Consider the following 27,699-nt stretch of genomic DNA (forward strand, 5'->3'; position numbering starts at 1 on the left):
TGGAATTTAGAAAAAAGGACAAACTGCTGTAAAGCTGAGAATTGTTTTACCAGGTGAATTCTTGCTGATAAAAAGTTCTGACAGAAGTGGGCGTGTCATGTTCGTGGGGGGGGCATATTGCGTCCACGGTGGGCATGTCAAGCAATCAGTCAATCCATCTGCCAGCTAATTTATCCTCCCACCTTTTGCAGAGGTGATGCTGACAGGTGGCCCACCAAGGTATGTGCAAATCACGTGGGCCTTCTCAGTCCTCTGGATGTGAGGCAGAAAAACAGCCCCCAAACCAGGCCATAGTCTACTGTCCCAACTTTTCCAAATTCCTTTATGGGACCTCCAATCTGGGGAGTGAGATGTCACACACCTTTTCCGACTTTTAAGGGAATATTTTCCAGTGTCTATGATGCCAGCCAAGGCTGTGTTACAAGATGTACATAGGGATACTGACACACTCAACTCACTAGAGAACAACTAGGGGAAAGGCCAGTTGCTATGATGATGAAAACTGCACCATACCAGGCCAATACGTAGGTGTCTGGGTAAACTTCTTTCCCTGCTGCATCAAACTATTTGTCCAATCAAACATAGTTGATTAGGAAGGGTCAGTACACTGGCAATGAACAGAATGCCTGGGTCACACAGCGGTGCTGTTTTAATATCCAATAAGTACGCCAAAGGCATAAAGTATCTGCCCTGAAATGACTTTTGTGTGAAATGGAACATCCTCCTGTCCCCATAAGTAACTGAGCTTCATTTTTGGATACCTTTTTTTTAAAAAAAATGTTTTGTGAGAACATAACCCATAAATTGTGATTAACTTGTCTTCTGCTTCTACAGTATCTTCTCTTAATTAACATAGTTGCTCTGCTTAGGTAACCTTCTTTCAGTATTCTGATGAACAAGCACAGAGAAAAGAAGGCCTAAATTGTCTCTCTAAGACTGGCCAATACAAACACACCATACAAACTGCACATACACATAGTCATAATATGATGTTGCAGCCACTGCCAAATATGCATATGCGAATCTGTCCTATATTCCTTTACTTGCTGCCAATACCACACCAAAAAAGAGTATAACCTGAGGAAGTCAAGTGCCATTTTAATATGTATTATGTTAGGTGATTTGACATATTTTTTGCTATATACAAATATTCTTCCACTTCAAAACACAACAGAAAAAATGAAACAATTAGAAAAACTGACACTGAATTAACCCTTCTATGCCATGTCAATTTTTTTCACAAACTTCACATATAATCTGCATTATACATCAGGATATGTCTGTTCTGTTGCCTGTTGGCTGAACAGTTTGTTCCATTGCCTGATGATTGAATTAAACTGTAGGGATTACAAGTTCTTAAAAAGGAAAGAAAAAATAGCACAGAAAACAAAACATAATGAAACCTATGACCCAATTGATGGAATAAATATAGATTATCACCATGTCCATGTCAAATCGCCAGCCCCGGCTATCATCCTCAAAGTCCATATAATCCATTCTGTAAGCAGCATGTGGGAAATGCCTTCGTGGTAAGGAATCTGTGCTCTGAAAACCTGCTGAACAAGGAGAAATGACATCATAACCATCAAACAAGTAACTAGCACAAACCAATTTTTCCTATTAACTTTTATAACCTCATTTTTAGGAGGACAGAAAAAGGAATGAGGGGAGAATGTATAGCAATGTATGTCTGCCTGGCTCTGTCTGGTTTTCCTCTTCATCTATTTTTTGAAGCAGCAGTTGGAGATAGCAGAGAGGAAGAAATGCGGAACAGAGAGATCACCTCTATGTGCATCTTTTTCCTCAAACATTTTTATTCAGTCTGGTCACTATATAAAAACACTTTATAACTTTAAAAAATAGTTTGCTTATTTTCTTCCTACTCATCAGTTTTTCCAATTTTCTTCCAATTATAAGCCTGAAGTCAGGGTCTTTCTCATTTATTACTGACCTACGTATGTAGCTGCTCTGGGACCCTTTTAATGAAACACAAGAAGTGTGCATTAAATAAATGCTAAACTTACTAAACATATGCCAGCAAGTTTGGAAAATTCAGCAGTGGCCAGAGGACTGGAAAAGATCAGTCTACATCCCAATCCCAAAGAAGGGGAGTGCCAAAGAATGCTCCAACTACTGTACAATTGCACTTATTTCAAACGCTAGCAAGATTATGCTCGAAATCCTACAAGGTAGGCTTCTGCAGTATGTGGATTGAGAAATCCCTGAAGTACAAGCTGGATTTCGAAGGGGCAGAGGACCACGAGAACAAATTGCTAACATGTGCTGGATTATGGAGAAAGCCAGAGAGTTCCAGAAAAACATCTACTTCTGCTTCACTGACTACGCAAACGCCTTTGACTGTGTGGACCACAACAAACTATGGCAAATTCTTAAAGAAATGGGAGTGCCTGACCCATCTTATCTATCTCCTGAGAAATCTATAAGTGGGACAGGAAGCAACAGTCATAACTGGATATAGAACAACTGATTGGTTTAAAATTATGAAAGGAGTACGACAAGGCTGCATATTGTTTCCCTGCTTATTTAACTTATATGCACAATACATAATGTAAAAGGCTGGACTGGACAAATCCAAAACTGGAATTAAGATTGCTGTAAGAAATATCAACAACCTCTGATATGCAGATGATACCACTCTGATGGCAGAAAGTGAAGAGGAATTAAAGAACGTTTTAATGAGGGTGAAAGAGGAGAGTGCAAAAAATGGTCTGAAACTGAACATAAAAAAAACTAAGGTCATGGCTAGTGGTCATAGAAGGGGAATAGAAGGGGAAGATATGGAGGCAAATAGAAGGGGAAGATATGGACGCAGTGACAGATTTTACTTTCTTGGGCTCCGTGATCGCTGCAGATGGTGACAGCAGCCACAAAATTAAAAGACACCTGCTTCTTGGGAGGAAAGCAATGACAAACCTAGACAGCATCTTAAAAAGCAGAGACATCACCTTGCCAACAAAGGTCCACATAGTCAAAGCTATGGTTTTTCCAGTAGTGATGTATGGAAGTGAGAGCTGGAGCATAAAGAAGGCTGATTGCTGAACAATTGATACTTTTGAACTGTGGTGCTGGAGGAGACACTTGAGAGTCCCCTGGACTACAAAGAGAACAAACATATCCATTTTGAAGGAAATCAATCATGAGTGCTCACTGGAAGGACAGATCCTGAAGCTGAGGCTCCAATACTTTGGCCATCTCGTGAGAAGAGAAGACTCCCTGGAAAAGACCATGACGTTGGGCAAGTGTGAGGGCAAGAGGAGAAGGGGACAACAGAGGACGATATGGTTGGACAGTGTCACCGAAGTTAGCAACATGAATTTGACCCAACTCCGGGAGACAGTGGAAGACAGGAGGGCCAGGCATGCTTTGGTCCATGGGGTCACAGAGAGTCGGACACGACTTAATGACTAAACAACAACAAAAACATACTAAATAAATAAATATTGCAGCTGATAAGAATACAGTATGTACAAAGAGAACCATTAGGCAGTGGTTGGGCATGCACATAGTGATGGGGGAGGAAGAAAAGGGCCTTTCTGAACTCTTCCATCTCTGACTGAAAACAATTGGGGGGGCAACTAGTATCCTCCCCCAACAGAGGAAGATGAGGGGTGAAGTTATTATAACCCAGAGATTGGCTACAGGAGCACTCTTGCGTCTGGAATTTTCCAATGGTGGATTTCACTGCAGGTGCCAAAACCCATATACAGTGGTGCCCCACTTGATGTCGATAATGTGTTCCGTTAAAATCACTGTTAAGCGAAACTGTCGTCAAGCGAAAGTAAAAACCCCATTGAAATGCACTGAAAACCAGTCAATGTGTTCCAATGGGGGAAATACCTTCTCATCCAGCGAAGAACCTCCATAGGGGAAAGCATTTTGCATTACTGTCTTCCGGAAATAGGTCCGAAAAACAGCGGGGAGCCATTCTGAAAACCCAACAATCAGCTGTTTTTAATTGTCGTAATGCGAACAAATGGTTCACGAAGCAGGGAACTGATAATTGTAAAATGGAAAAAGCCCATTGGAATCATCGTTTTGCGATCCCTATAGCGATCTAACGGGGTAATCGTCAAGCGGCGCACCACTGTACGTGATTCACTGAGACCACAAAGATGAACGGCATCATTAGCTTGTAGTATACTGTTGGCAGAGACTTTATAGGGTTTATGTAATAACATTAAAAAGGCTGTAATGTATGACAAACTGTCATGGACTTTGTAAAGAGAAAAATTCTATGCTTTTGGTGGCAATTGTCTGTTATTCGATAAAACCATAAATGCAATAGGGAGAGAATATAACCTGTTTCCAAACACCAGTCTCTCCAGAAACCTATAATCTTCTGCTCTGCATTCTACCACTGAGGAGATAATTTAGTTACTCTTTATATCATTCAGACAAGCCTGGTTCAAACCACAACTTCCACCATGTGCTTTAGGAGAGATAAAACTTTAACCCATCAGTCTTAGTCTGGTCTGTGGAGAGGCTGGGGGATGCCCTTCTTCAAAATCCTGTTCCTGGAGAGTGGAACATTCTCCTACTCACCACAAACTTCTGGAAGTGGTAGCAAGGAATCTCTGGTCTCCAATTAAAGACTAGAAATAACAGTGAAGATTGCCCCCCAACCCAAATTGGAAGGTGAATGACCATGAGGGGAATCCTCTCTGTACTTTCTTATATGACTGCTTAGGTCACCCACTATCTTCTCCCAATAGAGGAAGATGAGGGGTGGATAAAATCACTACAATCCAGGTACCAGCTGCAGGAAGACTCTTACATCTGGTACCTGAGTTAGGGTGTGTGACTTAATTGTGCATGGACTTCTGTAAAATTATAAAACTACACCAATAATAGGGATAGTGCTTTTTAGTTATGACAAATGTAATACAACATAAAAGAAGCTCCTATATTTATTTTGCAGAGTCTTTTGTTGAGTTCATAAAGAGAGATTCTGAAATACAAATCATCCATTTCAATGAATGAAATGAACGTGGATCTTTTGTCTCCACCTGTGTTTAACTGAAATGTCACCCTCATTTCACCCCATGCATGTAAAATTACCTTATTTTCTATTCTGACAAATAGCCTTGCAAATCTCATGACAAGGGCTGTCAGTTACTAATTAGAGCATTCTGAAAGAGCTCTAATTTGAATCTTTAAAAGAGCCAGGAAGTTTGAATCTTTAAAAGCACCAGGAAAAGACTAATACAGTAATTGCTGCCGATTCCTTGTGGGATGTTCCTGTATGTAGCTCCTTGGCTTGCCCCCCCCCTTTAAAAACTGGATTGGATCATTGTTGTGTTGCTCTCTCTGCCACTTCATTTTCCATTACTTGTGGATCAGAACAGGTTGCTTACCAGTAACTGTGATTGTTTGTGTGGTCATCCATGAATTCATACAATTGGGTTTCTGCACCTACACCAAAGCCAGGTCAGTGCACACAACTGAAATATAAACACTTGCCCTTTCCCCCCATCAGCTGGTGAGAATGCTCCAAGCTGCTAACAGCTTCCACTCAGTCTCTCTCTCTCTGTCTGTTGCCCAAAAATCTGGAAAAAGATGTGGCACACAGAGGGGAGGATGGTTGGGTTGTGTGAATTCATGGCTGACCACTTGAAGAACCACAGTTACAGGTAAGCAACCTATTTTTCTTTGTGGCCCCTGTGAATCACACAGGTAGGTGACTTGCCAGCTCAACCATTGGAGGAGGGATGACAGACAGAAAAATTTCTGCAAAATGGAAGATAATATTGCTTAGTTGAAGGAAGCATCATTCTTTGATTGATTATTCACCCAGTAGTGTTTCATGAAAGCTGACATATGGGACCACGTAGCTGCTTTATAAATGTCCTGTATCTGGACACTTTTAAAAATGCTGTTGAAGTACTTATTGCTCTAGTACACTGACCCTTAACTGTTGATGGTAAAAGGACTTTAGCTAAATCAGATGTCAATTTAATAGCAGAAACCATCCAGTTTGATAAACATTGTGAAGACACAGCCTGACCTTTCCTAGAACTGTGGTAGCAACCAAACTCCTTTGTTTTAGGAAAGTAAAAGGCAAGCGACCTTTGAACATCAAGGAAATGCATTGTTCTTTCCAAAGATGATTGGGACAAAAGAAGAAAAGTTGGAAAAACCACAGGCTGTGAAGCATGGAAGACAGAGCCTTAGGCAAGAAGTCTATATCAAGGTACAGAGTTTTCTATGGACAGAACTGCAAACATGGGAAATCTGTTCTAAAATTGCAAATTTCACCTGCTCTTCTGGTGGATGTAATAGCATCAAAAAACTGTTTCTTAAATGTCAAAAGAAGATTTGTCCTTGCCAAGGGTTCAATGGTTTCATCAACTGGTTCTGTATTAGAGATAAAGACCAGCCTGGTCTTTACAACTGTATGGTGGATGAAAGGAAGGGAGTGAATACAGAAAGTTCCCCTTTCACATCATGGAATCTATTTCCTTTCCATCCCTGAAAACTTCCGATTAATCCTTGAAGTGAACATGTCTATGTGAGTCATTCCCCACTTTGCAGTTATCATCTTCAATGCCTCTGCAGCCAAATCCCACTCATGGGTTTGTGAAACCTGTCTGCTGAGGTCTGCTTCCTGACTGTTGTCCCCACTAAATGGATCACAATAAGATGTACATGTCTAATTATACACCAATCCCAGAGAAGACATGTGTGGCGATCCCCCTTTGTGCCCTTTATACCTCTGGGCTCCACAAAGGTAAATACGCCCTTTCGCTGCCACCAGGTATTATACCAATACCAAATCAAATCCCACATGCTCAGGAGCTGTCACCCCAAAGGGTCATACAATTTCAGGAGACAAGGGCTTTTAATAAACATTCTTTTATTATTGAACAGAATCATAAGTATAATCAAATGTAACTGTGTTATATATTCATGTGGTGTTAACGTATATCAGATCCTGTCAATATTTCTTTTGATAAACTGATGAGATCATTCCTGCTTGTCCAATATGTTTTATTCTTTCAATTTCTTTTCTTAACCCTTTTTGTTACTCCTATGCCCTAGCACTGTTTCAATAACTTCTGGTTCCTAACTCTCTCTGAACCTATCTCTATCTGATTCCAACTCCTAACTGTCTCTCCCAGCTGTTCCAACTGTCATTCTGACTCCGCCCCTCCTGCTCCATCCCCGGATTGACAGGCAGGAATGACGTCATACTTTGGGTACCGTTACAACATGTGAGGGAGGGAAGAGCTGAAGAATGTGGACCTCTCTTCTTGTTCACATATAATAAAGTGGAGGTATTGTATGTCACAAGCTGCACAACTTTCCTTATCACTGTTAACTTGAAAGCTCTCAGAGCTTTGAAGATGGCTACAAGTTACAGATAATTTACGTATTTTTTTCCCTTTTGCATGGGGACTATGTTGCATGAATATACATCCTTAGTAATGGCTCCCCATTCCAGAAGAATGGCATAGGATAGATGGATGCAGTTTCCTGAAAGACATTCTCATTGATAAATTTGGGAGGAACATCCACCAATGTAGCTGCCACACAAGTTCTGGAGGAATTATTAAGAGCTTTCTCTCTCTACCTCCACATGCTGGAGATCCATAGGGCTCCCCTTCTACCTGATCTGGTCTTTGGGAGCCATGGAACAGGTAAAGGAACTCTTTAGTGCCTGAAAATCACCACCAGCAGCCCTGTTCTTACTGCCCCAGCAATGGCCATGGCATGGTCATGGATAATGACATAGTACAACTTAACAAGTTCTAACTTGGGAACAGGATTTCAGTCATTGTGTTATTAATATACAGTACAATTAAAACACTTCCAAGTCTCTTGATTATAATATCAATAATAGGATTTTTTAAAAAGGAGAAAAACTAGCACACCAGCTAAAATCCTGTGGTCTGAGGCTATTAAGTGCCATAGACCTGTCTAAATAAAAATGTTTTTGCCTGCCATTGGTATATAGCCTATTCTTTCAGATTCCATACCTAGTTTCATAATAAGCCTCAACCAAAAGCTGAGACAAGTTTCTGTTTTACCAGGCAGTTTCTGTTCAAATATATTTGATGTATTTAAATTCTGAAGGCTTCAAACGAAAAGAAAACAATTTTGCAGGTTTCACATATACTCTTAGGAACTTTCATAGCATGGTTTCAGTGACTTCTGTTGAGACACAGAGGACTGTGAATATATTTGTGTATTCCCCCTGGGCAAGGACAGCACCCTGCTGGCTGATCCTTCCACCCAAGCAGCACCACTGGATTGCTTCTAACATGAATAAAGAAGGATGGCTTTTTAATACATTCCTAAATAATAAATAGGGTGCACCTGGATTCTGTGTCATCTACTTTCATGTAAACCATAGATCTATGACTGGCAAGTCCTGCCACTGGGGTGAGTACTATTTTCTCTCTATAAAGTCTTCATTTGTGTTACACTCTCCAGAGGACTTTTAGTGTGTGGGGAGTGTTTGGGGAATTTTATGTGTGTGCATGTGTCTGGCCTCTGGGTGTCTGTGAATTTCGTTGTATGGGTATACTGTGTATATACTTACAATGACAATAAATTATTATTATTATAATCAAGTTGGCTGCATGTGATTCCCTTTTATTTATTTCAGTTTTTACGGCAAATATACACAAATATGTCAGAGGGCTATTTTTGCCTCAGGAAGTTTAAATTATCTTGTAATCACTACTCAAAGCAAAATGATACAAACATTCACTATCATTAGTTGTGACTAGTTAAGTTCCTCCAGTCAATAAGATTTAGATGAACAGATGTTATCCTTCATCTGTATCTCTTTGCCATTTAGTTTAAGCAAGCCAACATTACATTCTGGATTAGACTTTATAATGTAATCATTGGTTATTCAAGAATAACAATTTTATTACTGAAATTGTTCTTGCTGTGGAAGCCTGCAGAGATACAGCTCATGTTGCATTAGGTAAGTACATGATCCAGTTTTCCTCAATGGAATGGGGTACAGTTAAGCCCTATGAGTAAAGTAAAACAATTCCAAAGATTAAGTTCTATCGAGTATGGAGAGGGAGGGCTTTGGTTGTTACAGATTTATAGATATACTGGAAAGAAAGAAAATTGTAAGCTTATGCTCCCACCTTAACATCTGTGAAACATACATAATAAAGACATTCTATACTTGCCAAATTATTTCAGTTTAAAGTCAACAGAAGAAGGGAATTGTACAATTAAAAAAAGGGAAGGATTGATCTGTCCATGACAAGTATTATGTAGCCAAGAATGAACAGGAGGATCTGGAGGTGGCTGGAATTTTTTTTTTTTTTTTACTTTTTGTAAAGATATTAAAATACTTTCTTTAAACACAGAAGACAGGTAACAATTAAATTCCAATTAAATAAAATATGAATTATTCTCTACCCACACTTTGATCATTCCTCCCCAAATAAATTTCTGCTCACTTGCAAAAACTGACATTTACATTATTTCTGAAAAATACTGACTTCTTTTCTGCAAAAGGAAAGTCACAGGATATATCAGCATCCTAATCTAGTTGTGTGAGACATCTGGTAGAAATTTAGTGCAAAGGTTAAAGGTCAGTTTGGAGAGTTGGGGCATTTTAGCAATGATGCTTCAAACATCTAACTCTTAAGTATGTAATAATATGATACAAACTGGTTGCTATCCAGCTTTCAAAATATATGTATTTTTTTTGTTCTGATGCTATTACACACATCATAACAAACAAAACATGGTGGCTTTTATCTCATAGCTTGTAAAAAAGATTTCTCTTATGAGTGTTTCAGAAGAGAAACACATTTTTAATCAGTTATTTTCTATGTCATCTTAAAGAAAGATGACACCATCTCTTTTTGAATATTGATAAAAGCGCTATTTTAGGGCATACAGCTAAATTTGCATTGCTTATTTATTTATTTTTTTAAAAAAAAAACAATGGGCAGAATTTATATATATGCTCACTTTCCCACCACATATGAAAATATGTACGTTTTCTGGCATCTTTTCCAGTACATCTTAGAATAATTAGCATCTATTTGGTTAAGGTACCATTGCCAAAGTATCTTATAACATCTTTATTTTTTTATCTTTATTTTTAATGACATTGATTTCAGTATTCTAGTGTTCCTTATACAGTGGTGCCTTGCAAGACAATTGCCTCGTGGGACAAAAACCCGCAAGACGATTGGTTTTTGCGATCGCTGTGGTGCCTCGCAAGACAGTTTCTCCTATGGCCATGCTTCGCAAGACGGGGCTTTTTTTGAGACCGATGCCATCTTGCGAGGTTCCCATAGGAAACCTCACAAGACAATTTCTTCGCAAGACAGCGATTCTCGCGGAACGAATTACATTCGTCTTGCTGGGCACCACTGTATTTTTCTAAGCAATTGAGCTCATTTCTTCTCACATATCAAATGCTCATAACACTTTGAGTAAGTCTTCCTGATCTTCTGCTTCCAGTAGTATATTATAAATTATGCTTACTGTACCCCTTACTACCTTGTTATTATCTTTGCTTTCTTTTTGTAGAATAATTTCCTCATAATGTATTTTGTAAGTTCTCTCTATTTACCAATTTTTATCCACTTCTTTGTCCACAGTTCTAACTGGATAATACTAATCCAAGATACTTCAATTTGACTTAATACATCTTTTATTAGTTCTTAGTTCTTTATTCTACCCAATCCTTTCTTCTAAAAACTTGTCTTATTATTAATACATTTTCAATTGATCTTTTTAGTTTTTCTGGGAATTTCTCCAGGACACTGGTGAGATAAATAGTTTTCTAACTTATTCCAAATTGTTAACATATTCCTTCCCCCCCCCCTTTTTACTGCATTTTTATTATTTTGTGTAAAGAGAATATTTACCAGATTCAAATGTAATTCTTGCATTTCCATACTCAACCGCATTAATTTATTGGGTTAAGAATGAGATATAATATCTGAAATATGCCTTAAATTATTGGCAGTCTAATATAACCTTAAATTAGGAAGTCCAGGGAAAGCTTGCCTGAAGAGAAAGGTCTTCATGTGCTTGCAGAAGGACAATAAAGATGAGGCCAGTCTAGCATCCTGTGGGAAGAAGCTCCTGAGTCTGGGAGCAGCCATAGAGAAGGTCCTCTCCCCTGTCCCCACAAACACACCTGTGAAGGTGGCAGGGCCAAGAAGGCCTATCCTGATGATCTTAACACTCAAACAGGCTCACAAAGGCAGACACAGTCCTTGAGATAGCTTGTGCCCAAGCCACGTAGTGCTTTTTACGTTAGAATTCTGCCTGGAAATGGATTGGCAGCCAGGGGGGTTGTATGATCTCTATGTCTAGCCCCAGTTTTGTCTGCTCCATTATATCTCTATCCATTTCTAGACGTCTGCTCCCCACATTATTTTCAACATGTTAGTCAATTCTTCCAGGTATAATCTTCCTGCCCGGTATAATGTATAAATCTTGGAAGACCATTAATTTACCTGTCATCAAATTGCACCTTATGCTTCTAACATTTTTAATTGGTATATGTAGCCAGCATCATTGAATTTTTTCATTGCTAAACTCAAAATGCTCTCTTCTCAAATATATTAACTCCCTCTGAATTTCTTCCACTTTAATATTTTCCAATTCTTTCCTTTTTGCCAATATTTCTGCCACTATTCTGTTATCTTTAACATCTATCTTCTTTCTAGCATCCATATTTATTCCTCAAACTTTTCTGTTTTTCTCAAATTCTTTTAAAATCATGTAATTCCTTAATATCAATTCCTTTCATTACTACTATCATAATATCCATGTATTAGCCTGACTACAGCTTTCCCCATCAATATTTCTCATATGTCCGTTATCTCTTTTTCTATTTTATCTGTTATATTCTGTTGCTGGAGAACACTGCTATCTAATCTCCACCTTTTAGCTTGTTTTAACTACTATTGAAATTAAATTATTATATGATTTATTCTGTAATAGCACTTATGAGCAGAGGAGAATACCCTTTCATCACTTCTCATCACTCAAATATCCTTTAAATCAGAGATCGTGATCCCCCGGTCTGCGGCCTTGTGCTGGTCCATGGCCTGAGCCGGACTGGGCCATGGAGACAGACCTCCTGCCCCCCACACACTCCCCTCTCCACAGCTGCTTTGTGTACGTGCGTACCAGCAGTGGCATGAGCACGCCCCCACCCCTTCACGCATGTGCCCACGTGTGGGGGTGTGCAGGCACTCCTGCACATGTGCGAAGGGGTGGAGAAGCCCTCACGCCGGCACTGGTGAGTGCACATGTGGTCCCCCACTGCTTTGCGCATGTGCCCTGACTTCCTCAGAGGCTCAGCTGGTCTGCGGTCCCAAAAGGTTGGGGACCACTGCTTTAAATCCATTCTCTTTATCATTCTGCTTAAAACTGTAACATTATTATTTTTCTCAGAGTTGTCTTTCTCAGATTTCTCTTTCTCTTTATCCATTACCACAGGGGTCCCCAAACTTTTCAGTATTTTATATATTTATTTCATGTATTTTACACATTTTTGAGGGCCGAAGGAGGGAAGGGGGACCCAAAAGATCCGTCCCCTGCTGTCTTTGCAAAGACAGCAGGGGTGGGGGATCACTTGAGTTCCCCTTCCCTCCTCTTCCTATGCCTGGGTGTAGATAGGAAGAGGAGCGAAGCCTGACAGAAGCAATCCCCCAACCCTGCTGTCTTTGCAAAGACAGTGAGAGTAAGGGATTGCTCAAGTTCCCCTTCCCTCTACTTCCTATGCTCAGGCCAGATAAAAAGGGAAGGCGGGCCAGATGTGGCCCGCGGGCCATAATTTGGAGACTCATGCATTACCATTTTAAAATTGCCATAACTACAACATCTTTCCTTGTCTCCTCTAATTCCTTTAATACTTCTTTAAGGAAACTAATTTGCTTTACATTCAGAGAGTAATACTAATTAAAGTATACTCTTCTCCTCCCATTACTCCCTGTAAGATTCTATATCTTCTATTACTCTCTTTCTTTGTTTTCTTCACGTTAGAATAATATTTTTAGAAATAATAAAAATATATAAGCACCACAACGTGCTGCTTATATACTGCCCTGTAGCACTTGAAACTTTCTCTGGAAAGTTTACAATTTAATTATGAAGGCTACACATTGCCTCCCCAGTGAGCTGAGTATTCAATTTACTGACCTCAGAAGGATAGAAGGCTCAGTTAACCTTGAGCTGGCTACTTTGATCCATTGGGCTCAAACTCAGGTCATAAGCAGAGTTTTAGCTGCATTACTGCAGTTTTACCACTGTGCAGTACTTCTGCACTTGAAATTGACCTTGAACTTCTGTATGCTTTTTCATAAACGTTACTGTAATGTGCCATCAAGTTGGAACTGACTTATAGTGACTCAAATAGGGCTTTCCAGCTGAGATATTTAAGAAGTGGTTTTTCCAATTCCACCCCACAGTAAGCTTCTATGGCCAAGTGGGAATCTCAACCTTGATCTCCAGAGTCCTAGTCCATCACTTTATCCACTACACCAGGGGTCCCCAACCCCCGGTCCGCGGCCCGGTGACAGTCCATGGCCATGGCAGGACTGAAAACCCCCTGAAAGCCCAAAAGGAAACAGATATCCCCAAACTCATCACCCCCAGATGATCTGTCAGAAATCCCTCATCTCATGAAAGCATATACACAGAGTAAGAAACTATTTCTTGTAACAGACAAAAAACAGATGAAATGATACAATTTAGTACATTATCTGGTTGTTTAAAACAGTGGTTCCCAACCTTTTTGACACTGCGGACCAGTTGGGGGAGGTCAGGGTCCGTGTATGGGGGAAGGCAGGGCACCCCCACACTCACATGCATGTACGAAGGGGCACTCTCGCAGGTGTGGGCGCGCTCGTGCACATGGGGTGGGAATGCTTACGGGGGCACTCGTGCACATGTGCGAAGGAAATGTGCGTGCGTGCGTGTGTGAGTGGGAGATCTGTCTCCGTGGCCCAGTCTGGCCCAGGCCATGGACCAGCACTGGGCCGGGGACTGGGGGTTGGGGACCCTGGCTTAAAACATTCTTGGTGGCTTTTGTGTAGGGAGTTAGAGGGAAAACTTATACATATGAGACTAACAGATTTTTAAAAAACATTTTCAGAGGTTTTTGCAATGAAGCTTAAGGGGAAAAAGTATCTCTTATGTGTTCGTGCTAAAAGCTTCATGCCTAGCTATAATGCTTTTTAAACAAAGAAGACCAAAATGGATGGTATTAACTAGATTGAAGACAGTCAGGCTTTGCTCCAAGAAGTGAACTCTCTGTGATTCAACGAGCAGTCTGCTTTCATCTTCCTTCTTTCAGATGCTTCTGTTCTTATACATTGATTTTTGTAGCATTTAAGAAAATGAATCACATCCCCCACTACCCCAGCCTCCCAAAATCAATAGGCAAAAACCTGTTAGTTGATATTATGTGAGACCATGCAAAAAGTAAAAGCATCACATGCATTTTATTATGAAGGAAAAAATGGCAAATAGCAAAATGATAGGAACCATATAAGATATACTTTTATCTAAGTAGCTTATCAAAGAAGCAGGTAAATTAAAAGCAGCTAGCATTTTATATATATATTTATTTAAAATATTTTTAGCCCACCTTTCTCTTTTAAGAGGGTTTGGTGGCCTGCATCATTCGAAGACAATATTTAAAACTAAGAACAGTAACTCTGCAAACACTAAAAAGGATCAATTACCACACTAAAATACAGTAAACTAAAATACAGTAAAAAACACTCTCAATGCAGTAAAGCATAACCATCCATGAAAAGAAAAACCACTCCGGCAGCCAACCACTAAGGGAAAGCTTGGGTGAAGAGAAAGGTCTTCATCTGGTCACAGAAGGATAGCAAAAATGGGGCCAGTCTGGCCTCCTGTGGAAGGGAGTTCCACAGTCTGGGAACGGCAACAGAGAAGGCCTCTCTCATGTCTGCACCAAATGCATATGTGAAGGTGGTTGGGCTGAGAGGAATGCCTCTCCTGATAATCTTAACACCAGGGTAGGCTCATAAAGGGAGATACAGTTCTTGAGATAGCTTGGACCCAAGCTGTTTAGGGCTTTACAGGTTAGAAGCAGGACTATGAATTGTGCCTGAAACTACATTTTCAACTGTGACGGTAAATGCATTTCTCAAAGCTCAGGGGATTTTTTGCCAAGTGAAATTTACTCTTCTATGATGTTTGTGCAAAGCAGTTTATGTAGAGATGCAAGCATTATATGAGCCTGAGAAAATCGTGTAGAAAAATAGTCACTCAGTTTCTTTTTAGCTTCAGAGTCAGTAGCTGGCAACAACTGCTAAGGAAGATAACAAATATGGCTGAATGTTTCTAGATATGAAAGGAAAATGCCTGAATATTTTTCAGGCCAAAACCTGACAGCTTTAGTTGAGACCTGAATGTTAACTATTAAACAACCGCTTGCCACACAATACAATTATAGAGATTAAAACACAAATATAGGCACTAGAAAAGTAGGAAGTTACATTAAACTAGATCACACTATTTGTCCAAGCATTGCCCATTATGACTTCTAGGAACTCTCCACAATCTTTGGAACAGGTTTCTTCCATTACCTGCAAATGCTGTTGTAACTATTTTAAAATTAAGGTGCTAGGGTTTGAATCTGGCATGGTCTGCGTGTAAAATACAGTGGTGCCTCGCATAACGGGTGCCCTGTTTAACGATGAATCTGCATAGCGACGATGTTTTTGTGATCGCTTTTGCGATTGCATAACAATGTTTCCTATGGGGGAAAATCGCTTTGCGATGGTCGGCAAGCTATTTCGCTTACTGATTTTCGCATAGCGATGATTTTTCCCCCAACTGATCGGCGGTTCCAAAATGGCCGCCGGGTAAAACAGGGACGGATTCCTCGCTTACTGGGCAACTAAAATGGCCACCATATGGAGGATTTTCGCTTAAAAGGTAAGTTTTAAGCCCACAGGAACGCATTGAAGGGGTTTCAATGCATTCCTATGGGCTTTTTTATTTTGCATAGCGACGAATCCGTATAGCGACGATTTTTGCTGCATGGATTATCGTCGCTTTACGGGGCACCACTGTATATGCTCTACCACTCAGGTGTGGTCCTTTCCGGTGTATACAGCCAGGCCATCTTAAACCCGATTACGGAAATGTTTCCTACATTTACTTGTTGCCTATCATCGTCGTCGTCGTTTAGTCGTATCTGACTTTTCGTGACCCCATGGACCAGAGCACGCCAGGCCCTCCTGTCTTCCACTGCCTCCCGGAGTTGGGTCAAATTCATGTTGGTTGTTTTGATGACACTGTCCAACCCCTTCTCCTCTTGCCTTCACACTTTCCATCCTTTCATATCTACTGAGAACTCCATTTTCAAAAGCATTCAGCTCTTTTGTTACTCAGACCATGTGAATTCTTCCCCATAGCCTTCCTTTTCCGTCTGCCGCACTAATTTTCTAGCCACATCAGCTTAAGCCTACCCCACCATTTCAGTTCCTCTTTTAAACAATATACAAATATTTCAATTTCTTAAAGCCTGCCCCATAGCTTCATTTCTCTGACCTTATATCCTGAATGAGCCTATGACTCTTGTTCCTCCAGTTCTGCCAGACTTACGTAGCTCATAACCACAGTTAGCATTCTAAAACAGGCCTCTTATGTTTTGTCTCTCTCTCCCATGAGGAAACACTCATTGTCATCTTTCTTCCTTCTAACCCTGGCCCTAAGCCAATTTCCTCTGGGAAGACTGTAGTTTAGCACTGATCCTCACTTTCAACCACAACAGCCCTATATGTATCAGCATACATAGACTCATCCCTTTTCTCCCTGACTTACTTATTCCCCATCTAAATTTAGAAGGTACACCCCACAGCAGCAGTGTTTCTGTGTCAAATCAACAAAGTGATGCGGTGTTCTTCCTTTTTACTTCCATATTTTACCAAAGCCTTGTATGTTTTCTCCAATAAGCTACGGAAATCATATGCTGGAAAGTAGCCAGAATAGTGGTTTACTTATACCAGGGTAAGAGCAACAGTGTAAACTGCTGTGGCAAATGCCACTACTTAACAAGTCACTGTGCGTATCACATATTATACCCAAGTTATGTGAATTAATGCATGCTGAGCAACACATGTAGCACCTTGTTAAACAGTGCCGTTTGCTACTGTGATTTTTGCCAATGCACTAAGACCAGCATTGGTAACTAAAATGATTTTGGCCGGCAGCTCTATGTAACGAAATTGATCAAAGACAGAAAACTGATGTAGAGGAAGCTAGAAATATATTTTAGTATGTTCACTTCCCATCCTAAATCTTCTGCAAAGTCTCTTACTTCAAAAGCATTGGTTTTTACAAAAGGTGGACAGACATACACAGGCTTCGAGTGTGTTTTGATGATGATCGGGGAGAAGAACAGCTTTTGAATGACATAAAAATCTATTTGTTTCCTTCAGTCTCTCTACCTGAAAGAGGGAGAGGAAGAGGGAGAGAGCTCCATATTAATACCTCTGCGGTTTTCTCTCAAGAAATATGCCAGCTTTGAATCCCCTGCTCCAGACACTACAATTAGCTGAAGGTTACATTAAGCCATAATCAGTCACTAGCTTCATTTAAGAATCCAAAAGATATTTGGGTTAAAAAAACCTCCCCCCCAATGTGGCTCCTGTAAAGTGGAGAAACCTGCACTGAGATGGAGAGTAGTTGTAGCTTTCTGTGTTGAGTCTGCTTAGCCCTGTGACTTGATGTAGCAAGAAATCAAGTAAAATATTATGATAGCCATTGACCTCAGCTGCAGGATCCCAATATGAGATAAGACCTTCAATGGGACTATATAAATCCCACCCCTTTTCGACATATTGCCAGTAGGCAGCTTGACCCACCCCATTGGGAACATTTAGGTATTGGCAGGAATTTTATTCAGGCCGACTGGATTGCCAAACAAAATGGCATGTTTTGTAGTCTTTCATGACATAATTCACCTTTCCAATATGTGCACCTGTGTTGCACTTTGTTGTTCTGTGTATATAATCATGGGGGTGTGAAGCAAAAGGGAGTTTCAGGACCATAACTAATGATACAAAATTACATAATAGGGAGCAGAAGGATTTGTCAGAGTAACCATTCAGCAGATTTTGGGCAATTGCTGAGGTGATTCAGCCACACTGATTCTAATAATGCCACTGAATTATTGCAGTGCCAGGTAGGGGAATTGGGCATGAACCAAAAGTTGGGGAACAAAGTGCTCTATGATTATTTAGGCACGTCCCCCAGATGCATCCTGTAACTAGATCAGTGCCTTCAAAATCCTTCTTATTTGTCTAATGTCTGTTGCATTTCAGAACAGTACTTCACTCCCAGATATGTGGGTGTAGGACTGCAAGTTAAGTGTCTTCTAATCACAGCCTTCATCCTTCCACACACAGTGCTTCCAGATATATGCACTGTACTGCAAAACAAATGTCTTCATGGAAAAATAAAATATTTTTTTGGGGAAAAACTATATCTATAATTATTAAAATAAATATACATGGGAGTGTAAACCTTTCTGTAAAAATAAAAGCACAGTAGAATTTATTTCTAAATGAATCGCATTGCTTTGCTATGTTAAGCAACACCAATCCTATGAATACTTGTCATGGGAGTAAGTCTTATTGAACATTGAAGGTGCTCCTTTGGTATATGTGCAGAGTACAGAACTTAAATGAACGAGACCAGTTCTGGTAGCCTTTGTTATTTAGGCCAGTGGTTCTTAACCTTTGTTACTCGGATGTTTTTGAACTGCAACTTTCAGAAACCCCAGCCAGCACAGTTGGTGGTGAAGGCTTCTGGGAGCTGCAGTCCAAAACACCTGAGTAACCCAAGGTTAAGAACCAGCGATTTAGGCTACCAGAACTGCTACCTTGGGTCCTTTTTTAAGGAGAAAGGTGGGGTAAGAATATTTTGAATAAAATAAAAAAAATAATTTTTAATTAGCCTTACAGAATAAGGTTAACATATTTTAAACCAACAACCAGTAAGGATGGTTTGGAAATGGTCGAGTGCCATCTTTGCATCAAGATGATGGTCCTCTTCTGTTCTTTAGACACCGCATAGATGTTCTTTATCTGTCCCAGGAAACTGAATTTTGCCCCTCTGGGACTATTTCTAGCAATCAGTAAGTTAAAAAGGGAGAAATGAGATTGTAAATGAGGGCAGAAGGAATGCAAAAGAAGGTGACGGTGGGGAAGGAAATTGGGTTTTCAAAAATTCGTGTACTCTGTTCTTTCCAAAGATGAAAACAGTGGTGAGGGAGACAGGAGTAAAATAACAGATGGATTTTTCTCATTTTTTCCCCCTGACAAGGCTTTATTGTAGTTATCTAACTTAAACAGCAATTTAACATCACTTTAACTCTTTAAAAAGTATTTTAAACTAGATTTTCATAACCTTTTTTCAAACTCCTTAGCCTTGCTTTTTTAGTGCAGATGGTGAATTTCCTGTCTCTAGCCACTTTTCTGTGATCAGTTTCTGTGTGAAGATGGTCAATATAATCCTACTAAGGTTTCAGTGATGACCCTGCCAATTAGAAGTCCATGAATATTTAACAATACCAGGAACATTACTGTTAAAAGAAAAATATAAGTAATTAGCAGGAAGATGTCAGGAAATATCAGATTGTTATTGTTGCTATTTTAAAGCTGTTATTTAAGTACTGAGCACATTTTGTGCTGAAATTAAATAATATTATTGGCAGTTTCACATACACTGCTGACATTTTTTAATCATATAATTTCACAATAGTATTAAAATAATTACAGAACTGTTTTGATTTGTTCTTTTGGCAATTCAACAGCGACAATTTCTTGTTATGTTACATGACAGCAGAGCATTGGATCGGTTTGTATATACATAAGTTTGTGAAATAAACACTGATGCCAATAACATTAAATAAAATTAGGGCACATTCCTTCACTTCTGTAGGCGGAGGATTAGGAAGAAACACTGTTGGGCAGATGTTCTGTTAGACTGATAGATATCAAATGTGTCTCTTCTATATCAAATACACCAATAGATGTGCTAAAACGAAAGGAATTAAGAGTGAGTTGTAATTAGCATAGAAGAGAAGTAAATCTCTCTTCTCACCTCAATCCATAGCTATACAATAGTGGTAGCACAATGAACACATTTTCCTTTCCTTTAATTTCAACAGAGGAGAATTATTATTATTATTATTATTATTATTATTATTATTATTATTATTATTATTATTATTATTATTATTATTATTATTATTATTACTACTACTACTACTACTACTACTACTACTACTACTACTAATAATAATAATAATAATAATAATAATAATAATAATAATAATAATAATAATAATAATAATAAAAACACGAGGCGCAGTCAATCAAAACTATAAAAACATTGACTGGTATTATATAACAGAAATAAGTTTTAAAAACAACTATCTGTTAAATATTGGTGCAGTACGTATGCTGTTCCTAATCTTGACTTACTCATTTTCTGATACCTTCTCTATCAGATGTTCCTATGGGTTTTTGGAGGCTGGAGAGTTATTATTATTATTTTATTGCACAACGACCAGTGCACTAATTTTGCCACTCTATAATCTCTAATTCTGTAATCTGTTTGTGCAATCTTTGGACATTCGTAGATGAGGTGTGACACAGTTTCATATTTTTCTGGGCAGAGTCAACAATTGCTGTTAGCACTAATTCCTTCAATCTTAGCTTTCATTGTGTTGGTTTGGAATACTTGTCCTTGTGCAGCAAAAATCAATCCTTTAGTTTCTTTCTTAAGGGTCCCCAGTTTTAGTCATGCCCATGATGAATTATTTTCATTCTTTCCATCAATATTTCTCAGATGTTGTCCATGTAGTGGTTTGTTTTTCCAACTGTTTAATTTGTTTTTAAGTTGTTTTTTTTTTATATCGAGCCTTTGTTTCTGTTCTTTTCAAAATAGTCTCCATTTTCACTGCCTTAACTACTTTTTCTGTGCTTGTACTGATATAATCATTTAGGCTCCTTTTTTTCTCCTCTGCTACCTGCTGTATTTGCAGTAATCCATGGCCTCCAATTTTTCATGGTAAATATATGTCCACATCACTTTTTGGATGTAACACATGGTGCTTGTTCATTAGTTTCTGTGTTTTCCGATCCAATTCTTCTATTTCATTTTGAGTCCAATCTATTATTCCAGCTGGGTATCTAATTACTGGAATGGCCCATGTGTTTATTGCTTTGATTTCCCCCATTTAATTTTGATTTTAAGATTTTCCACAGTCTTTTGAAATATTCTCTTTCTGTCAGTTCTTTAACTTTTGTGTGCATGATGTTATCTGCTTCTAGTATTCCAAGGTATTTATAATTTTCATCACTTGATAGTGATTTTATAATGCCATTTTTTCACTCTATTCCATTTAGTTTTTGGATCTTGCCATGGTATACAGACAGAACTGCACATTTGTCAATTCAAAATTTCATTTGGATGTCTTCATTAAATATTTGCACTGTGTTTAGCAGTGATTTTATCTCAGTGGAACTTTTTCCATATAGTTTTAGGTCATCCATGTATAAGAGATGATAAATTTTTCTTGCGTGTTTTGAAATATGGTAGCCCAATCCAGTTTTATTTAAAATTATTGAAATAGGAATTAGTGAGATGTTAAACAGCAGTGACAATTAATTTCCTTGAAATATTCCTCTTTTGATGCTAGCTTCCCCAATTTCTTCACCATGAGCCATTAAGACATGATTCTATATTTTCACGTTTTTCTTGAGGAACTTCTGAATGTTCTTACTAATCCCAAAATTGTTTAGGCAGATGTTAATCCAACTGTGTGGCAATGAGTCAAATGCCTTTTTATAGTCTATCCAAGCCATGTTAAGGTTTGTTTTTAGTATTTTTTTTCATTCTTTAGTACCATTTAATCAATAAGCAGCTTATCTTTCATCCCTCTTGACTTTTTAAAGTTCCCTTTCTGTTCAGTTGGGTATAGGGAATTTTCAATTAAGTAATTTTATATTGACCTTGCCAGTACTCCTGTGTACTGAAAACTTGAACATTGTTGGAAGGCATGTAATTGGTCAATAATTACTGGGTTCATTGCCCTTTTGATGATCTTTTATTATCAGAAATACCTGTTGTCATCCAATCTTCAGTTGTAGAATTTTGGAGTAAGTGACTAAATTGCACTGCTATATGTTGATGGAGACTTGTTAAATGCTCTGACCAAAACCCATGCAGCTCATTTGGACCAGGTGCAGTTCAATTTTTCACAGCCTTTACTTGTCTGTTAATAATTTCAGTTGTTATTACAATATCATATGTTTTCCTTGAATTTCTTACAAGTATCTTTAACCCATGAGGCGTCTTTGTTATGTCTGATTGGACTTTGCCATATTTCTTTCCAAAATTCTAGAGCATCATCTTTACGCCGACCTAATTTCTTTTGCTCTGCATTTTCTCCTAGTGATGTACAGAACAATTGTTGGTTATTTTGAAATTGCATGTTTCCTCTATAGGGTTTCAAGCGCCTATCATATCTTTCCATTTTCTTTGCTGTAGCTGTTACACACTGTTTAAATTCTTTCATAGTTTCAACTATTATTTTCCTTTCTAGGTCATATATTTTGCATAGTCAGGCTTTTACTTTTTCAAGTTTCTGTTTGTTTTTGCAGATTGTAACCAAGTTCCATGGTTATTATGGTAGCTGTGCTATACATGAGCTGGTTTGTTTCCTTTAGCGTATTGGTTAGGGTTGTTCTGATGACTAAATTTGCATCACTCAGTAGATCTTTTACTGGTTTACTTCATAACTGGTGCAAATCAGGGAGTCTTTTTCTGTGTTCTGGCTAAAATGGTTTACTACTTTTTCCTTAGTGATGTTTGCTGTTCTGTCAACTCATAATTTCTGTGTTGTTCCATAAGTTGTTCCTCTATTGATGTTTTCTTCCACTACTGTGTCTACCTCTACTCTCCATTTGTTTTCCATATGATGGTCATTGTTCTGTGTTGATTTTTATTTTGCCACCTTTTCTAGTTCTTGCAGTTCCAGTTCTTAAAACACTTTACTTCAGATGATAAATAGTTGCTCAGTTATGTCATTGTTTGGGTCTTTCCTTTTTCAACTTTTCATCATTCTTTTTTGAAAACCATGGGCTGTTCGATTTCTTCATAATAACATTTCATAATTTCTTGATTTTCGGCGACAGTCCAAGTTTGGTGTTTACATGGTTCCAGTAGCTTTGCAGCAACTGGTTCTGGTTCCTCAACAGGATCTGCTGAGCCCTGTAACCCATTTGCCACCAGATGCCCATGAGCTATAGCACCTGATTTGATCCTTGTTGACCCAGGCAACAACCAATCCAGTATTGATTTCTGTTTATTTCCTCTCATCATAATTGATGGTTGGTGGACACAGTTGGTCTGACTTCTCAGCTGAGACCCATCTGTCTTGGGAGACCCTTCAGGATGGCTCTCAATCTCACTGAAGCATGCAAACCCCTCTGCCTTAACAAGGCCTGTGCCTATGGAGGGGATGATGACGACTATTACTATTACTATTACATTGGTGCCTTGCATAGCGATCGCTTCCTTTTACGACGAAATCGCTTTGCGACGCATTTTTTGCGATCGCAAAAGCGATCGCTTTGCAATGTTCCCTATGGGGGAATTTCGCTTTGTGATGATCGCAGGGAAGCAATCATCGGAAGCCTCCATTTTCAGCCAGCTAATCGGTGGTTTCAAAATGGCCACCGGGTAAACAAAATGGCCACCTGCTGTGTTTAGGGACGGATTCCTTGCTTACCAGCAGCGAAAATGGCCACGCTATGGAGGATCTTCGCTGAACGAACGTTGAGTTTTAAGCCCATAGGAACGCATTGAAGGGGTTTCAATGAATTTCTATGGGCTTTTTAATATCGCATAGCGACGTTTTCATTCTGCAGTGATTTTTGTAGAATGAATTAATGTTGCTATGCGAGGCACCACTGTACTATTACTATTACTATTATTACTATTACTATTATTACTATTACTACTATTACTATTATTATTATTATTATTATTATTATTATTATTAGTAGTAGTAGTAGTAGTAGTAGTAGTAGTAGTAGTAGTAGTAGTAGTAGCAGTAGCTCTGCTTACATTCTCATGAAAGCAGAAAATGTGTAAATAATTAATACAATCACACTATGCTACCACCATCCCACACGGAGAAATCATAACTTAGATCACAGATGGAGAACCTTTTGCCCTCCAGATGTTTTGGACAATTTGAAACCTTGAGCTGTGCTAGCTTGGCCGTCTGGGAATTGAAATCCAAAACATCTGGAGAGAAACACAGGTTTCTCATCCTCAGCTCAAGATGATGTAGCCATGTGACATGGGGCTATATCTGTCTGGCCACATACTATGGATTTTTAGAGAACACAAGAGAGAACTTTGGTAATAAATAAGAAACCTTGGGAAAAAGACAGTTTGAACAGAAAGAAACCTGCTTTTCACAAACCAGTCTGGCTGATGGTATACATGCAAACACTCAATAACTAAAGCTCTTAACAACTGGAAGGTAACTAATCAGTACATCGGAATTAAACATATTCCAGTGATGTTTTCTTACACACCTTATTTTCCTAAGTTAGTTACAGAGCAGAAATGTCTATTCAAAGGTTATAATAATACTAATGGGATAATTAGGAAAGAGTACTGAAATATTGCTAGGGATGTGGTGGCGCTGCGGGCTAAACCGCAGAAGCCTGTGCTGCAGGGTCAGAAGACCAAGCAGTAGTAAGATCGAATCCACGCAACGGAGTGAGCGCCCGTCACTTGTCCCAGCTCCCGCCAACCTAGCGGTTCGAAAGCATGCAAATGCAAGTAGATAAACAGGGACCACCACGGTGGGAAGGTAACAGCGTTCTGTGTCTAAGTCGCACTGGCCATGTGACCACGGAAGATTGTCTTTGGACAAAATGCTGGCTCTATGGCTTGGAAACGGGGATGAGCACCGCCCCCTAGAGTCGAACACGACTGGACAAAAATTGTCAAGGGGAACCTTTACCTTTACTGAAATATACCCTTTGTGAGGGCAATTAAATTTTCTAAAGGGAAGGCAAGACAGCATGAAACAAAAACAAAACTACATGATGGTATTTTGTAGTATAGATTGTTTATCATACCTCTCATGTTAAGATACAGCTGCTTTTTGGATGCTGTATATTCACTGATACAGTGAAATGTAAAATGAGAACCTGTGTTACTAGGGTCCATTCACAAAATCTGTGTAGTAATGATGAATCTTGCATACTCTGAATGTTCTGAAAGGTAAGAATTTGGGAGGAATGACCTAAAATGCTTTAGAGCTACTACCAATTTGATCAGTTCTAAAAGATTCAGCTTAGAAAGAAAAAGACTGCAAGCAGTTTCCTAACATGGAAACAGAACTATGGAGTTGCAATACTGAGGGTTTTGCTAAAAAATCTAATTGGGCACAATCTGGCATATGTTCATTGCTGATTAGAATACTGGGAATGTCTGCTTTGCATAGTTCATAGCAATTTCCATAACAAAAAGATTGTAAATCTTTTAAAAAACAATTATTTTTTATTTATCAGTAAATTAATAATATCACCAGATCACTATTATTTACTATGCTTAGTTAAGACTTGGATATACTAAGAAGTATGTTTCTAAAATGGAGAATGGGCAAAACATTTAAAATAAGCTATAATTAACAGGAAAATTATTGGAAATAAGTAAAGTGAAAGATCATGATAAATGCATTTTAAGAACAGAAAGTTACAATTCAAATCTGGGAAGAATCAAATAAGCAGCAATTTGAAAAAGAAGTGGAAATAATAACAATGAGCTGAGTATGTTGATAATGTTGTGCCATATTAAAATTGTATCAATTATGAATTATTATTGTTAGCAAACAAGAGACAGGGAACATAAGAAATAATATACTTGGCATTGGTGTAGTGCTTTAATGGAATACAGCCTCATTACATTTTGGTCCATACTTTCAAAACAGCATTACGAATCTGGAAAGTTTAGAATCTGGAAGGAATCCAAGAGCAACAACAATTAAAAGAGGTAAAGAATCTTGATTAAAAAAAAAAAAGAACTGGAAAAGGATTTTGGAAATAATGTTGAGGAGTGGAATACTGATGAAGATACTCCATTGCAGGAAATCTTTAAAGAGCAACTTTGAGAAGCTAGACAGGTTTCAGTGGAATCTACTCTATAAAAAGGTTGATTGTAGATATTTTCTTACTACTTGATGAATATCCAAAGGCAAGTGCTTGAAACACTCAGGAAAGGACCATGCCATCAACAGGACTACCTACCACCAGTTGTATCCTGGAGAGGCTCCCCCACCTTTATGGACTTTCCAAGACACACAAGAAGGACCCCCCTCAGACCCATTGTCAGCAGCATAAATCCGGCAACATACAACATTACTAAATACTTGGCCATCATCTTAGCACAACTGGTTGGACACACGGACCACCACATTCACAACTCAAAGGAGTCTGCATCCAAAGTCAGGGAACTGAAACTAAATACTGATGAAACCATGGTATCCTTTGATGTCACATTCTTTTTCACCAGCATTCCCACCCATGATGCCCTAACAACTGTAAAAAAGAGACTAGAATTGGACAACACCCTCTCCACCAGAAGCAGCCTCAGCCTGGACCAGATATGCCTGCTCCTGGACATGTGTCTGAGCACCACTTACTTCACCTGCACAGGTGACATTTACAGACAGAAACATGCCTGTGTTGTGGGTTCCCCAATATCACCTATTTTGCCAACTTATACATGGAAGAAGTGGAAAAGAAGGCACTAAACAGCTTCCAGGAGACAACTCCAACCCATTGGTTCAGGTATGTGAGTGACACCTGGGTGAAGATCAAGATTCAGGAAGTACAGGCCTTCAGAAATCACATAAAAGCAGTGGACCCAAATACCAGGGAAGACACCAAAGAAAACTGGCTGGCTCTCCTGGACTGTTCAGTCATCATAGGATCAAACAGCAGCTTAGGAATCTACAGAAAACCTACACACACTGATCAATATCTGCAATTTGACTCTCATCACCCATTGCAACACAGACTAGGAGTAATCAGGATGCTAAACCACAGAGCAAGAAATATTCCCATCTCCACAGAAGCCAAGAAGAAGGAAGAACTACATTTGAAGATAGCACTTTAAGGCCTGTGGATATCCAAAATGGGCCTTTAGCAAGGCAATGTCCTGACCCAGCGGGAGAATGGAACAGTCTGAGACCCACAGTCAACAGAAGAATCTGATCATTCCTTACATGGCGGGTGTGTCTGAAAAGCTCAAAAGGATTTTTGGTAAACACCACATAACCGTGCACTTCAAACCCACAAACACAAGGCAGAGACTCATCCACCCAAAAGACTGGACACCAAAATACAACAAAATACAATGCAAAAAGGAGTGTTTGGAGCTCTACATGGGAGAAATCAAACAGCCACTAAACAGGAGAATGGCCCAGCACAGGAGGGGCAATGGCTCAGGACCACAATCAGCAATGTTCCCTCATTTGAAGGACAAAGGGAACTCATTTGATGGCCAAGATGTACTCTAGGAGGTTTGAGAGAGAGGGGTCAGAGAGGCCCATACATGTGCATACAGAAAATCCCTCACTCAACAACGGTG

The 27,699-nt window shown here is 39.1% G+C and overlaps 1 protein-coding gene across 6 annotated transcripts in view; it reads right to left on the reverse strand.

Moving 5' to 3' along the window:
- Positions 1 to 1,081: 1,081 nt before the first annotated feature.
- The window catches only part of RNF180 (ring finger protein 180), a 96,302-nt gene continuing 69,684 nt past the window's right edge, over positions 1,082 to 27,699 (reverse strand). For 4 of the 6 annotated variants that reach the window (XR_012084524.2, XR_013541186.1, XM_020783729.3 and 1 more), the window contains one exon: positions 1,082 to 1,556. Coding sequence is in view for 3 of the 6 variants with exons in the window: in XM_020783729.3 (XP_020639388.3) it covers positions 1,357 to 1,556 (200 nt within the window). In the remaining 3 variants the exon portion in view is untranslated. The remainder of the gene's footprint in view (positions 1,557 to 27,699) is intronic. The other 2 variants (XR_012084525.2, XM_020783731.3) reach the window with 1 other exon arrangement.

This window comes from Pogona vitticeps, chromosome 2, assembly GCF_051106095.1.
Source record: "Pogona vitticeps strain Pit_001003342236 chromosome 2, PviZW2.1, whole genome shotgun sequence".
Classification (NCBI taxonomy): Eukaryota; Metazoa; Chordata; class Lepidosauria; order Squamata; family Agamidae; genus Pogona; species Pogona vitticeps.